The sequence below is a fragment of the Polypterus senegalus genome, chromosome 18 (assembly GCF_016835505.1).
Source record: "Polypterus senegalus isolate Bchr_013 chromosome 18, ASM1683550v1, whole genome shotgun sequence".
NCBI lineage: Eukaryota > Metazoa > Chordata > Cladistia > Polypteriformes > Polypteridae > Polypterus > Polypterus senegalus.
Window position 1 is genome coordinate 41,564,441 of NC_053171.1, and position 15,214 is coordinate 41,579,654.

The window sequence follows — 15,214 nt, forward strand, 5'->3', positions numbered from 1 at the left end:
GTCAGTGCTGGGCCAGGGGCCCCCCTCATGGTCGGGGCCCTACGCGGATGTGTAGTTTACATATGCCTAAGAAAGTCCCTGGTCACTGTGAAGATATCTGTAATGCATTTCAAAATATCCTGACTACTTTTTGAGAGGTCTTAAAATAGCATCCAAACCATTTTGAGACCCACAACGTGCATTTCCAGATATCTTAAAATATCTTCCTGTGCAATTCCAGATACCTCAGATTCATGTCTTCCTAAGTACCAATAGTAGTAGAGTAACGTGAAATTCTTACTTCTGTGTCTGACTAACATGCAGCACGCCACCTCTCTCAGGCGCCATGACAAACAAGAATGTATTGAAGGACATAAATTGATTTGAATTCATTGTAAACACTCAGCTTAGCTGATGTGCTCCCATTCCCTGAAAAACTGTGGAAACCCTGATAATAACTGCAGTATGTTCAGAATTCCATCTATTGAGGACAACTCTTTGGTCCGTAGACAGATATCTCAGAATGTATATCAGATCTTTTATGGCAGACATATTTTCAGAATTAGTAATTCATTTTCAGATTTCTTGAAATGCATCTTGTGATATCTCTAAATCCAGCTTGTGTCTGAGCCTCGGTGCTGCCATCTCACTTGCTAACCCATTAGCTGTTGGGTCCATTGCTGGCTAACCGAAGGAGGCCTTCATCAGCTATATATGAATCTGTGTCTTTAAGGTCAAGTGAACTCAAAGGTGAGGCTGAGTGAAGACTCTTATGTGAGGTAATGGGTGGGAGCCACGTGTACAATTTCTTCCTCTCTGATAATGTGTCTGACTACTTCAACAGAGCACCATGCTCCTACCGTTTATTTCCTCAGCGACTCTTCAGGGCTCCACTGACCAACCATATTGAAACTAATTTAGGCAGAGTGGTGGCTCTGAGGCTAGAGATCTGCACTGGCAATCGGAAGGTTGCTGGCTCGAATCCTGTAAATGCCTAAAGGGACTCTGCTCTGTTGGCCTATTGAGCGAGGCCCTTAACCTGCAATTACTGAGCGCTTTGAGCAGTGAGAAAAGCACTATATACATGCAAAGAATTATTATTATTAATTTGTTTATTTCTTAGGTGCAATTTTATGATTTTTTCTTAATTTCTTGCTACTGACCTTCCTTGTAGCAAACATAACCAGCATCCCTTACTCAGTGACCATCCAGATACCAGTTGACTGGACCCTGTCAGTAACTCGCCGTCCTCATCGCCAACAAGTAAGCGATTGCTGGACACAAGTCTTCATGGGACACACAATTCGAAGATTAGGATAATTGTTATGGGAACGGCCATTCATCCAAACAAGCTTGTCCATCCTATTCATTCTCCAAAATATCATCAAATTGAGGGTGAAGGTCCCTAATGTCCTACTCGCCACCACACTACTTGGTAATTTATTCCATGTGTCTATGGTTCCTTGAGTGAAGAAAAAATTGGAGCATTTACGCGAAATCTGCCCTGAACAAGTGTCTAATTGTGTCCCCGTGTTCTTGTTGTTGAGTTTATTTTAAAGTAACCGCTGGGATCCACTGCATTAATTCCTTTCATACTTTTAAACTCTTCAATCATGTCCGCTCTTAGGCTCTGTTTGCTTAAACTGAAAAGGTTTAAATTCTTTCAGTCTCTCCTCACAACTCAGACCGCTCAGTCACGGTATCGGCCTAGTCACTCTCGTCTGGAGTTTTCTAGCACTGCTATGTGCCTTTGTAATATGGAGACCAAAACTGTTCACAATCCTCCGGACGAGGCCTCACCCGTGTGTTACTTAACCTAAACACAACCACCCTTGACTTGTACTCTAGACGTCAGGCCGCTATATAAGCCAACATTCTATTAGCATTCTAAGCCAGTTGTGGCCTCCCAGCCTCATCCCAGTGGCCACTGTCACTAGGCTGGACCTCAAGCTGCAGTATTGGACATCACTGTACGAGAGGTTTCATGAGGGAGGCAGCTCACCTGTAGGTGATTTTCACTTCGGTGCCGGGCTCGTCCCTCTCCCAGATCAAAGCCACACGGTCAGGGCAGGTGTGGATGTGGCGGTCCAAACAGTTCACTGGTACAGGCAGAGAGAAAGAGAGAGAGAAGATAAGACTGGTATTCTGAATTGTGATGCCCATTCTGCACCCTCAAACTGCGGAGAACCACCCCGTTTTCAGAACGCATGGCCCTGCAATGTGGACACAAGGCTCTCACCAGTCCAGAATGAGGTGCCACTCCATTGCAGGTCCCACTCCCCACTCCCCTGGTTCAGTCCTAGTGAGTCATTCATTCAATTTCTAAGCCAGATCATAGACCTGGGGAGCTGCATTGGGTGCAGAGCAAAAGCCAGCTGTGGATGAGGTACCAATCCATCATGTGTCACATTCATTTTCACAATTTAGAATCAACAATCAAGCTAAACAAGCAACTCAGAATATCAAAAGGGAGGACACTAAGACTCCAACTGGAGAGTGGCCAGGCTGGGAATTGAGCCCATGTCCATTGTGGCACACCTGCTTTGTTTGGCTGCTCATTTTGTCCTGCCCATTCCTTTGTGGTCACTGGAGCCAGAGCTGATCTTACCTGCATTGCATGCCAAGCAGTGACCAACCCTGGAAAGGGCATTAGTTCAACATAGGGCACATCCACCCTCACCTACACCAGTCAGTCAAACCTGCACATCTTTGGCATGTACGAACACCTACTTGGGGGTTCATGTAAGCTCCATGAAGACCTTCAATGCAGACCAATCAGTGTCATTAAATCTGTGGCATGGACCATAGGCACCCGTCAGCCAAGCAGACCTCCCAAAAGTGAAAAGACTCCTGCATCATTGGGTCAGTCAATGAAATTGAATGGGTGCACAAACTGACAAATATACGCCAAAGTGGTCCAAAGATCCTGGGGGTGTGTGTTGGAGTATGTGAAGTCTTTAGATGAGCGGCCGGCACTGGGACAACAAAGCTATGAAGAGGGCATTCACCATCTTGTTGGACAAGAAAACACTTATGTGACCAGTCAGGATAGTCATAAAGAGACGGCGCAGTCCCTGAGTGAGGAAGGTGGCAACAAAAGAGACCAAGAAGAATGACTTCTCAGGATAAAGGGCCCTGGGCAATCAGTGACTCCAGTGACAGGCATCACCAGGACAGTCACGTGGAGTTGATGCTGGCAGTTTCTGTTTTAAAAAGCTTCGTAGCCAATAACATCCACTCATCGTTTATGCCAGCATTGTCTATTTCAGGGCCACTCAGTTGGTGCACCCATCAACGGTTTGTGCACGGGAAGAACCAGCCTGGTATAGAGTGCCAGTCCATCAGGGGGTATCCTTGCATCCACCCACCGCTGCTCACTCCTAAAGAGCCATTCATTCATTTTTTAAAGTCACTGTCTTCAGTGCAGGGTAACAGGGATCAGGAACCAATCCCAGGGCCTTTGGGTGCAAAGAAAGGCCTTCCCTGGATGGGCACCAGTCTAACCCAGTGCACATTCACTCACTCAATACCAATTTAGAGTTGCCAGTCCAGCTAACCCATAGGTCAGAGACTAGCACAGGTGCCATTCTCCAGCAGTTTTAGGGCAATATATACAGTATTGGTCGATGCCAAAGCTTATTTTCCTGTTTCAATGATGAAGACACTGCTGTGGATCTTCCTCACAGGGCCTGCCGGTTTAAGTGGGCACACAGCAGACAGACTCTGACCACGTGAGGCACTTTGGCACAAAACTCGCCTTTCCTTGCTCGAGCTGTTTATTCAGTTTGGAGAGCAGTGACCTGCTGTGAGAGAGTCATGTAGGCAAAAGGTAAAGCAGCCCGAGTCCTTCACGGACGAGCACTCGCCACAGAGCCGCCATTATGAAAAGGCGCCTCCTTCACAAAATACACAATCAGCCCTTTTTATATAGAGCCTTCCATAAACCGCACTATCACAATGCACAGTTGAGCTTTATATAGAGAAACTTTCATAGAAAACACCATCCTAATGTGCAATTGAGCTTTTCACATCCATACCATAATAAACAATTGAACTTTTTTATAGCACTCTCCATAGTGCACTCTTATTGTGGTGCAGATTCAATCATTTCATATGGTTACTTTAACAGTACATAATAGGGCACAATCCAAATTATATACAGTAACATAGACAGAAAGTGCTATTGCAATACATCATTTAGAATTTTATATACAGTAGCGTCGTTCATAGTGCATACTATCAGAAGTCACAATCAACTGTTTTTATGCAGCGTCTTTCAGAGATCATACCACCAAAATGTGCATCTGAGCGTTTTATATAGCGTCCTTCACTTTTGTATACAATACAGTTTATTTTTTGTAAAGCCCAAAATCACACAAGAAGTGCCACAATGGGCTTTAAACAGGCCCTGCCTCTTGACAAGAAAACACCCAGTAGGGAAAAAATGGAAGAAACCTCAGGAAAGGCAGTTCAAAGAGAGACCCGTTTCCAGGTAGGCTGGGTGTGCAGTGGGTGTCAAAAAGAAGGGGATCAATACAATACAATACAATACAATACAATACACAGAACAGAACAAATCCTCAATAGAGTATAACAATAAAAATATTACAAGTATGGAGCAGAATATGACATAACTCAGTGCGTATTACAAAAGTGCACAATCAACTTGTTATACAGTGAAGGAGATACTGTACTATCACAATACACAGCTTATTTTCTTATATAGCACCTTTCATAGTGCACACTATTGTAATGTAAAACAAACCTTTTTATAAAGGACCTTTCACAGTGCTTATTAAAATATTGCACAATTAAACTTTTTATAGGCTGCCTTTTATACACAATGCATACATTATTTTATATAGTGTCTTTTCATATCAGAAGGTACAATCAAGCTTTTTTAACAATGCTTCACAAGGCACATTTTTGATTTTTTTTGTCTTCATAACACATGCTATCATAATGAAAAATTAGTATTTTTTATATATTTGTTTTCAAAGTGCATACTCGTACTATCACGATGCACAATAAACCTTTTAATTTAACGTTCTTTTTAGCATAAGCTATGACGGTGCTCAATCTAGCTTTTTATACAGGACCTTTGAGAATGTATAATCTCCTATTCTTCAACTGAACGTTTTATATAGCACCCTTCATACTACACACCACTGGAAGCCAAAAAGCAATCCTCTAATTACAATAGTCCACAATTGCATGTTTATATGGTGTTATTCATAGCACATACCATCATAATACACAGTTTATTTTTATATAGTGCCTGTCATAGTGCATACTATTAGAATATAAAATCAAGCTTTTTCTGTAGCACTTTACTTAGCGCTTGCTATCATAATGTTCACCTGGACTTTTTTTTTTTTTAAATATCACCCTTTATAACATAATATTATAATGAAAGATCTTTTTATTTTACACTTTTCATAATGCACAGTCAAGCTTTTCATATAGTGCCCTTCATGGCACATACAATCAAAAGTGCAATCGAGCTTTCATAGCCCATACTTTCCAGAAGGACACTTTGAAGTGTTGGGCTTAAGATCTTCTCACCAAATTTCCAACGACAGCCTCGGAGTACAAGAGTCGCAAATCCAGCCGTGTTCTAGGAGCCGTGCGCCAGCCGCCAGCTTCAACAAGCACCAGACTGGCTCTGGGCCAGAGCAGCCGTCTAATTCATCACTGGGCACACTCTGACGCACACCAGGACAAGTTGGGGTCACCAGTAAGTCTGAGAGCACATCTTACGACTTAAAGGGAAAGTAAAAAATCAAAGCATGAAAACAATGCCACGCAGGGAGCTCTCCAATCAGGTACTGAGCCCGTGTCCAGGCACTAGAATGTTCCACAGCTGACCAGTGGTACTGAAATAAGCACCGTTTGCCAAAAAAAAATAATAATAATAAGATGCCTTGGGGGGTGACAGTCAAAAACAAAATATCTGAGAGGTGGGCAAGAAATTGTGTTCAGTAACACTCCTGAAAATAAGTGGCAGCATTTCCAGTGTGAGGCTGCTGTCTGCCTTTAGCACTGTGGCTCCCCTGCCCAGATGTTATGAGGTGGACATTCTCAAACTTTCCACCCAGTTAGGGCCATTGGTCAGTTTATGAAGCTGTATATCTCTGTTTACGTTGGCCTGCTATCTATCTATCCATATATCTCATATAGTGTATTTCCTGTCAGTCTACCATGCACTCCTGTATTGGCCCATGTGGTTCTTTCACATTGCTAAGAATGCATTTGGGTGTCCATTCTAGTGCCATCTTTGCATTTCAGATGTTCTTTATTGGTATCCTGCATTAACTCATCTAGTATCAAACCTCAATTTCAAAATCCTCCTTTTAACATATAAAGCATTAAATGGCCAAGGTCCGGCTTACTTATCTGAACTTATCATGACTTACAAACCTGAGCGCACATTAAGATCTCAAGATGCCAGTCTGCTTAGGATTCCAAGGATTAATAAAAAGGATTAATAAAATAACAGTGGGAGGTCGAGCTTTTAGTTACAGGGCCCCTAAACTGTGGAATGGCCTGCCTGCTACTATAAGAGATGCCCCTTCGGTCTCAGCTTTTAAATCCCAGCTGAAGATTCACTACTTCAGTTTAGCACACCCTGACTAGAGCTGCTGATTAACTGTACAGACTGCATCTCTGTTGTTAGTCATTTGCACTAAAACATAAGTAACATGAGAGTTAGAATTTGTTACTAACCCTCACCTATTCTGTTTCTCTTCTCGGTACTCAAATGTGGCACTTGGTGCCACGGCCCACCTGCCAAGTTGTTTTGCCTGCCTAAGGTAAAGTCATCCCTGATGGAGGATCGCAGGAATCGTGGGGTAGAGGGGTCCTTTCATCGGATTGGCTGGCCGAGCACTGTTTCAGCCGTGGAATGGCCAAATGGGGGAGGCAGCTTCATGGATGAGGTCTCCAGGACTCTAAAAATATCCAAATCTTATTATGTGATATCATCTACTGTGAAATTCTGCTCCGTACTTCGAAAATGTTTATTTTTATGCTGTATTGAGGATTTGTTCTGTTCTGTGTATTGTATTGTATTGACCCCCTTCTTTTTGACACCCACTGCACGCCAAACCTACCTGGAAAGGGGTCTCTTTTGAACTGCCTTTCCCAAGGTTTCTTCCATTTTTCCCTACAAGGTTTTTTTTTGGGAGTTTTTCCTTGTCTTCTTAGAGAGAGAGTCAAGGCTGGGGGGCTGTCAAGAGGCAGGGCCTGTTAAAACCCATTGCGGTACTTCTTGTGTGATTTTGGGCTATACAAAAATAAACTGTATTGAATTGTAAACCTTCCTAGTTTAGCTCATAGTTGCATTTCTGATAGCAAAACAAGAACCAAGCCAGGATGGAATGCCAATGCACAGTAAGGCACCATGCCAATTTAGAGCTGCCACTTCCCCCAGCATACTGGTGGTGATAGGTGAGACAGCATAGTTAACCACCTTTGGGACATAACGACATCACGAGTCCCAAATGCTGGAAACTGAGCTTTATAATTTGTGGAAGCACAACAAGTTGAAAGCGTTTACCTCGTTGTAAGGTTCGTGTCCCGCTCCTGCCCGTTAACGTGTTACCAGTTTGCAATCCTCCATAACAACCCGTTTTCTCTCTTTTCTTGGTGAAACCAGCCCACGTCGTTTCTAATTCCCAATCAGCCTGTCAGGTTGTCTTTCGGAAATCCCACACCAATGAAAGGTCAGCATAAACTGTGGCCAGGAACACCCCAGAACTTTCAAGTGGCCACCGTGGCCCTCACTACCGGCACAGATCGAAGAAAACGCGGGCCGCTCATACCTGCCACGTTCAGCTGCCCTCCTTCAAACCAGCGGATTTTGCCCTCCCTGAAGTCGCAGTCCTGCACGGTGTGGAAGGGCTTCATCCAGGAGAGCCTTTCTCGGCCCACTGCCCCCCAGAAGCTGTCGCCCTGGTTCACGGAGTACTTATACAGGTCAGAGTAGTCCGCTACGTACGGGAAGGCTGCCGCCTCCGGCATGTAGGCAGAGATGTTGTACCATCTGCTGGATGAGATCCGGCATCTCTCCACCTGTTTCCACAAGGGCGAAGTGTGACCGGAGAGGACGCGACGCAGCACAAAACCGAGCAGGGCCATGACCAGGATCAGTCGAGAGGAATAGGACGCTGCGAAGCCAGCCTCTGGGGGTATCAGCACTGTGGGGACGGGGGCCACCGATCACAGCTCGGCGAGCCTTGGTCAGGTGGCCAGAAGTAACGTAGACGAGTAGGAAAGTTCAATGGCAAAGCGGTCAGATAGTGCTGAGCACAACTGGGAGGTGCCAGCCGCTGCCAAAAATGACCCAAAGCTTCGTGATTTTTAGTATTTGGGCGGGGAGCAGTTACCGTTCACGCCTGAGTGGACTCCTCTTCTGTCAGAGGAGGAAAGTGGAGAGGACTCCTGCCTGAGAAACTGTGCGGTAAACTTCACGACGTTGGGGTTTATTATTCATCAAAAAGTACTCCGATGGACAATTTGTATTTCTTTAACGTCCGCTTGGTTGTGCCAGCATGAAGCGAGCGGTCGTTCTTAAAAGCAAAGCCCTGTGAAGGGCAAGCACTCGGTGTGCCACCTTATCGGTAAAGTCGGCGTTAGTGTTCGCTGTTGGCCGTTTCGGTTACCGTACTCAGGTTCTCTTCCAGCGGGCAGCGCTGCCCACTTGGCTTCTGGGACGCGAACTGGTTGGCATCCCACAGAAAGCAAATGAATTATCAGTCTTTTCTCCTGCAGCGGGCTCGAGTCGCATAAACATCGGGTCCTTTATCTGGCCATCCGTACTGAATATTCTTATTCGTATAGAAGAGCGGACATCCTGAATCTATCGCGACAACGCGGATCGCAAGTCAGAAACAAACCCAGGATGGGACGCCACATTTCATCTGCGGTCACTGACTAACACGTCAATCGGGGGTCGACAAGTCCGGTCCTGGAGGACCACCGTGGCTGCAGGTTTTCATTCCAACCCTATTTATAATGAGTGCCCTGTTTGTGCTGCTAATTAACCTCTTGTGATTTCATTTTAATTGAGTTGCTTTTTAAAGATTTATTCTTCTGAATATCTTCATCGTTCCTCTGAATTGTTTCATTTCTTTCCTTAAATGGCACTTAAACAGAAATAAAATGTGAAGTGAGGGAGCCGACGGAAGACCAACTAAGTCAGGACCTCAAACTCCAACCAATTTCACTCCAACCAGCTTCTTAATGAGGCGCTGAGTCCTGTCGTTAATTAAACCAATTCTTTAACTCCATGGCTTGTTGCTGCTCTCCTGGTGCGTTAGCAGACATTTCCGAAATTATTGATTTTCTCTTTTCTAAGAGCAGATCAGCAGTCCCGGGACCTTCGTCTTTATTTTCAGATATTGTATGATGGACACCAGTTGTTTTGGCTCATTTTGTTTCTCATTATTGTTTGGCTGATGATTAAGGAAAAAGAAACAATTAAGGGGTCAGAGTCTTCAAGAGCAAGTCAATCAAAATTAGTTCAAAAGACTTTAATTAGCAGCAAAAGCAGGTCACTCCTTAAGAAAAGGATCAGAAGGAAAACCTGCAGCCATGGTGGTCCTCCAGGACTGGACTTGTCGACCCTGATGTAAATGATGGTATAGGAATTTCATAACAGTAGCTGCAACACAGCTACCTTCAGGTGTGTGTGTGTGTGTGTGTGTGTATGAAAAAACAGAAACGTGAATGTTTTTTGGAATGGCCAAGTCAAAGTACTGATCTTAACTTTATTGAAAATCTGTGGCACTATTTGAAAACTGATGTCCACAGACGCCATCCCACCAACCTTGGGGATTCCTGTAAATTCTGCCAAGAAAAAATGGGGACTTGCACTCCTGAACGATGTGCTAAACTGGAACATACTTACCCCAACATAATTAAAGCTGTTGTTGCAGCAAAAGGGTTCTCGAGAAAGTGTTAAAGGGTTTCGTCTATTTACGCAAACATTAACTTGTGAGTTTTTCTTCTTCAGTTAAATATATGCAGAAAACGGTTTATTTTGACTTTGGAAATGTACTGTCACAGCATAAGAGTTCACATTAAAAGTTCTGAAGGGATACATATGTGTACAAATATTTTGTCATGCAGAATTGATTGAATAATTTTGCACACCACTGTATATATACTGTCATTTTTCATATTTTCGTTTACATTTGTGTTTCCATTTGCAAGTTCCTGTGACGGTGTAATCAGAAGGTATACATTTCGGCAGAGGTGATATCAACGTTGAAAGGGCCCTAATATGTGGACACAACAGACAGTTTTCCTGTATAAATAAAAACCTAAACTTAGCCTTTACAAAACAGGAGGTCAGCTGGACTTCATAAATCTGTTCATGGATATTTTTGGAACCTAAGGATCTCTATAAAATGGTCTTTAAGGAATTGGCTCCCCATGGCATCACTCTGACGTATCTGCATGGCGTGCTTACGGCGTCTGTGCACTTACAGTGTTTTGACTGTTTAATTAACGTCAGGACTGTACGTTTTTAACAAAAAAAAAAAAATCATTTTGGATCATGCGTGTCCAATTGCACCTCGCGAATATATATTTCATCGTGCACGGCTCTCTTTCCTGGACGTGACTGAAATGCAATTTCGGAATTTCCGTCTTAAACGATAGGCCAAGGCACGCTCTGCCTTCTGTACCGCGCTCGATAAAAGACGATGCCCCCCAGCACCCCTTCCTGAGGAAAATTGGCTTGTTAGAGAAGATCTGTTGTAATGGTACCCTTTTGGAGTTGTGGGACACACGGGGTATCTCGTGGCCAATTTAGCCCTTACTTTTGTCTCTCTATCAGACTTTGCTTTTGTAAAGGAGGCGATATAGCTGATAATTACGCGGATTTACATGAAGGTTTTTCTTAACTTAATGTTGTTCTTTAGTTTATGCAGCTTGTTGAAGAATTCGTTTTTCACAGTCCTTTACAGGTAACAATGCATGGCAATAGCCATGACGTCCGCTCTTTGTTTTAAAGTGAGGTGCGTCGGTGCCAACTGCATATTGAAGCAGCCTTATTAATGTTACATCGTGGCAAAGTTTTGGTTATTGACTCATACATATTTTTACAAAGAAGGTAAATTTCTTTTAAGATATATATATATATATATATATATATATATATATATATATATATATATATATATATATATATATATATATATATAAAAGATTTACCATGTAAAGCACTTGCTTGGGAAATTAAAAAAAATGTGGATGTTATGTGCCTGTTGTTATAGCCAGAAACGGTGCCCCATCTTCTCTATTGTCATAAAAAGCGGTAGCAAGAGATCTCTTACTGATAAATCGTACACTCCTAAAAATACTGGATCTTTAATGACACTTTATGGTTCTTTACTAGGTTTTCTGGTTCCTCATAGAAATACTGCTTGACAAAGAACTATTTACATAATTCTGAAAAAGGTTCTCTGGATATGAAGTTGGTTGTTTGTGATTTAAGTTTTACATTTTTACTAATATATAGAAACAAAAATCGTTAATGTAGTTTGCTACCTAGCAGTACAGTAAGAGATTAAGAAAACCTGCACTCGGGTCCTGTATTTGCAGCTTGTGTATTTTAAAATCACGAGCCACTGTTTTTTACAAATCTGTGACAATCTCTCCACGGTTATTTACTGCATGGAGCCTGATGTTACCGATCTAAGTAAATAAAATGTTCTTTCCGGAGCCCGCCTGTGGATCGGTCATTTGGGAAACATAAAAAACGGTTCCCCTATGGCATCGCTCTATGAACGTCCCTGGCCTGTGTTTTTTTTTTATAGTGTCTTTAATTTGTTTTACGAATATATACAGTTTAAATTTCTGAATTAAAACATAAGAATGGCATTGTTTAATTAATAAATATTGGCCAAATATTATAAATATTACAATAAGAAACATCTTTCCTCTGTTTTTTGTCGGGAATGTGAAAACTTTTAGATTCTCTACAATCAAAAATCCATGAACGGCAAGTTTGGATGGTGAACTCAAGGCGTTTGTATTAGCGATTTAAAATTATTTATGTCTATCCTCTGGCGATATGCTTTTTACAGAACGGATGTAAATTGTGTCTAATTTTTTTCTCTCAGTAAATAAATAAATGATTCGCTTATTGTCGTGCTGACGGACTTTTCGGGGTCATTTTACTAAAAGTCCAGAAGAGGTTCTTAAGGTGGATCTCTTAACTGGTGTTTTTGCTGTTCCTTGTCTTGTCATTAGCTTGATGAGGCCGAATTAGTCAGAGGCGCATACGGTTGTACTAGTCTGTGGTAACATGAGAGATAGATAGATAGATAGATAGATAGATAGATAGATAGATAGATAGATAGATAGATAGATAGATAGATAGATAGATATGAGAGACACTATATAATAGATAGATAGATAGATAGATAGATAGATAGATAGATAGATAGATAGATAGATAGATAGATAGATAGATAGATAGATAGATAGTGTCTGTCTATCTAACATACATACATTGATAGATAGACACTAACATACATAAATATATAGGTTTCATTAAACCTGATGCTTGGAGCAAGTCCATATTTTAAATAGCAGCAAACCAGTCGCGTCCTCGTCTGTTAAACTGGACTGGACAAACCAGGAAGTTTAACGGACATCGCATCGGGCCGTTTTTATGTTTACATGCATATGTTCGACGGAAGTTATTATTGTGTTTTTATGTTGCATCTTACCAACAAGTACTGGATGTGTCAAACTCAACGGACTGGCTGCGATTTCAATTGAAAAGGAGCCAGCAGAAAGTGTAAAGGTATTCAATTGGTAGGGGGTGTTAAGGACCTGCCACATTACACGACTTTTCAAGCTGTTTTCAGCCGCGCCACACGCCAGTGAGTGACAGTCGTGTAGTGTGACATCCCCAGGGACTCTCCCCAGGGAGTCTGCCACTCGTCCAGGTTTGATTTGTGTTTAATTTTGTTTTAACGTAACATTTTGCAAACAATCTGTGATACTCTCACAAATAAGCCGTACATTTTGCATATATCATGTTGATATTTGCATGGCTCGTGATGTGTACATAAGCATGCCATCACGGACAAAATGTTTTTTATATATATATATAATACATAAAAAGTGATAATTTCAAATGATTTCTACTGCAGAAGTTGATGACTTTTTAAAAAATAAAATTTACGCCGTCCATCCATTTTCCAACCCGTTGAATCCGAACTCAGGGTCACGGGGGTCTGCTGGAGCCAATCCCAGCCAACACAGGGCGCAAGGCAGGGACCAATCCTGGGCAGGGCGCCAACCCACCGCAGGACACATACACCGACAAACACACACCGAGCACACATTGAGCATCTATATGTTTCATGATACATCTTCCAAGTCATAAGAATGCTGCTTCATTCCGGTGTTTTATTCTGACAATGACAAGTTCTGTTTCGAATGTCCAACAACTGAAACACATGAACACCTTCCGGGGACATGCTGTGTGCTGGTCACAGATAGCCGGGTGACTGCAGCGGACAGGAGCTGCTCAGCTCAATTGGCTCTGAGAGCGGGTGGTCCTCTCGTCGTAATGCGTGTCAGGTGGGATCAGTCTAATCAGATTAAATTGACAGTGTCTGAATAAAAGGCACCACGAGATACTGCTAATATTCACGACTTGTGTTTCTTTAAATTACGTATACAAATTCCTGTTATTCCGATCTACAGTTTTGATGTACGATTCCGTCAAGATAATGAGGTCTTCAGTGACGAGCTCTGAAGTAGCCGAATGAACACCCGCTAGTCACGTTTTAGCTTTCAGGACTTTAATGTTTCATGTTATCAAAACTGTGAGGAGTTTAGACTGGCAATTTAATGTTTCCTGTGATTGTACCCCAGCTTTATGTCTCTTAGAATATAACGGGTTGGAAGATGATTGACAACGAACTAACAGCTGTGAAAGCAAAAATACAGCATTTGCTCATTTGACGAGCACCCTGTTTTCAGAAAAATTAACTCTCTTTGATGTTTGAGTCGTGTTATGCCTTCTGGCTCCGACCTTCTTATCATCTTTATGAGTGAGACGCGCGCCCATTTAACACCCGCAGAAGGAACTTAACTGGAGAAGCGCAAGCTGCCCGAGTAGCGTGGTGCACTCTGGGTAATGATGTTCAGGTACTCCTCCAGATCGAGAGAAAAGATGAGCAGAAGGTACGAGTGCCGCAAGGTCCTGTGTGCCGGAGAGTACCGGGCAACTTCGAGCATTTTTATGATTTAATTTATCTATTAAATCGACGACGGAGCCTGTCTGGCAGGGAGAGGCGTTGAATTTAATGAACGAAGGAGCTTCTTGGTTTAAAGGGCACAATGCACCTTTTTTTGTAACTAAAAAGAAAATGTTTTACAGCTACTGTGCACGTTTTACCACAAGACAGTACACAAGATGTCCAAGTAAAGGATTCGCAGTTTAAAAGAAAAATCATTTAGCTTGAAAATGTAGCATCAGATCCAACTATCCCTTGCATTCCGATTTCATTTTCACTCCGAGAAGCGGGCACGCTTTGCAGTATGGAAGATTATTCGTGACAAAAATTAAATGCAATCCGACGCGTTAACAATATTGAAATGCAATGCTTATCTATTTGGGGCACTTCATTTTGGCAAGGTTTCATCCTGTCAAAATTTGAAACTTAGTAAATGGCTGATTTCTTTTCACTACGTTACACAATGTGTCAGTTTAAAATGCCACTTTACTTCAGATCAATAGATACTGTATCATATAACTAAAAGCGAAGGAAACGTATTGCATTTCTATTCAAGACGATTCCGCTTCAGTCGTGCCAAAACAAAAAATGTAATCAAATGATCAATCAGCGTCAAAAGGTGGGGCAAGGGGCGGCAACAATTGGGGTAAGAGGCGTTCCACTTCTAAACATTTCTGTGTTCTTACGGCGAGCACAAGGTTCGTCAATGTGGTCTGTGGAGTGATTGATTAAACCATGAAAGGTATGCTTTAGGTCTCGCTGAAAAAGCTTACTTTTATGATGTCTAAAGTTAAAATAAGCAGTGCGGGTACATTTTCGAGAAATGACTTGTTAGCGTTCTTAACTAAACACTTAACACAGTGAAACATTTGATAGCGATGTTTTCTGTGCTGATCAGACATTTTTGTATGTATTTACCTTACTTTGTTTGTCCTTTGCTTGCTCTCGTCACATCTGTTCTTATTTTT

The 15,214-nt window shown here is 42.3% G+C and overlaps 1 protein-coding gene across 1 annotated transcript in view; it reads right to left on the minus strand.

Moving 5' to 3' along the window:
- LOC120518392 (acetyl-coenzyme A synthetase 2-like, mitochondrial) overlaps positions 1 to 8,312 on the minus strand; it is a 46,694-nt gene extending 38,382 nt beyond the window's left edge. The window contains exons 1-2 of the mRNA XM_039741178.1: positions 7,803 to 8,312; positions 1,982 to 2,078 (exon numbers count right to left, since the gene is read on the minus strand). Coding sequence (XP_039597112.1) covers positions 1,982 to 2,078; positions 7,803 to 8,118 — 413 coding nt within the window. The 5' untranslated portion in view covers positions 8,119 to 8,312. The remainder of the gene's footprint in view (positions 1 to 1,981; positions 2,079 to 7,802) is intronic.
- Between the last annotated feature and the right edge of the window lie 6,902 nt (positions 8,313 to 15,214).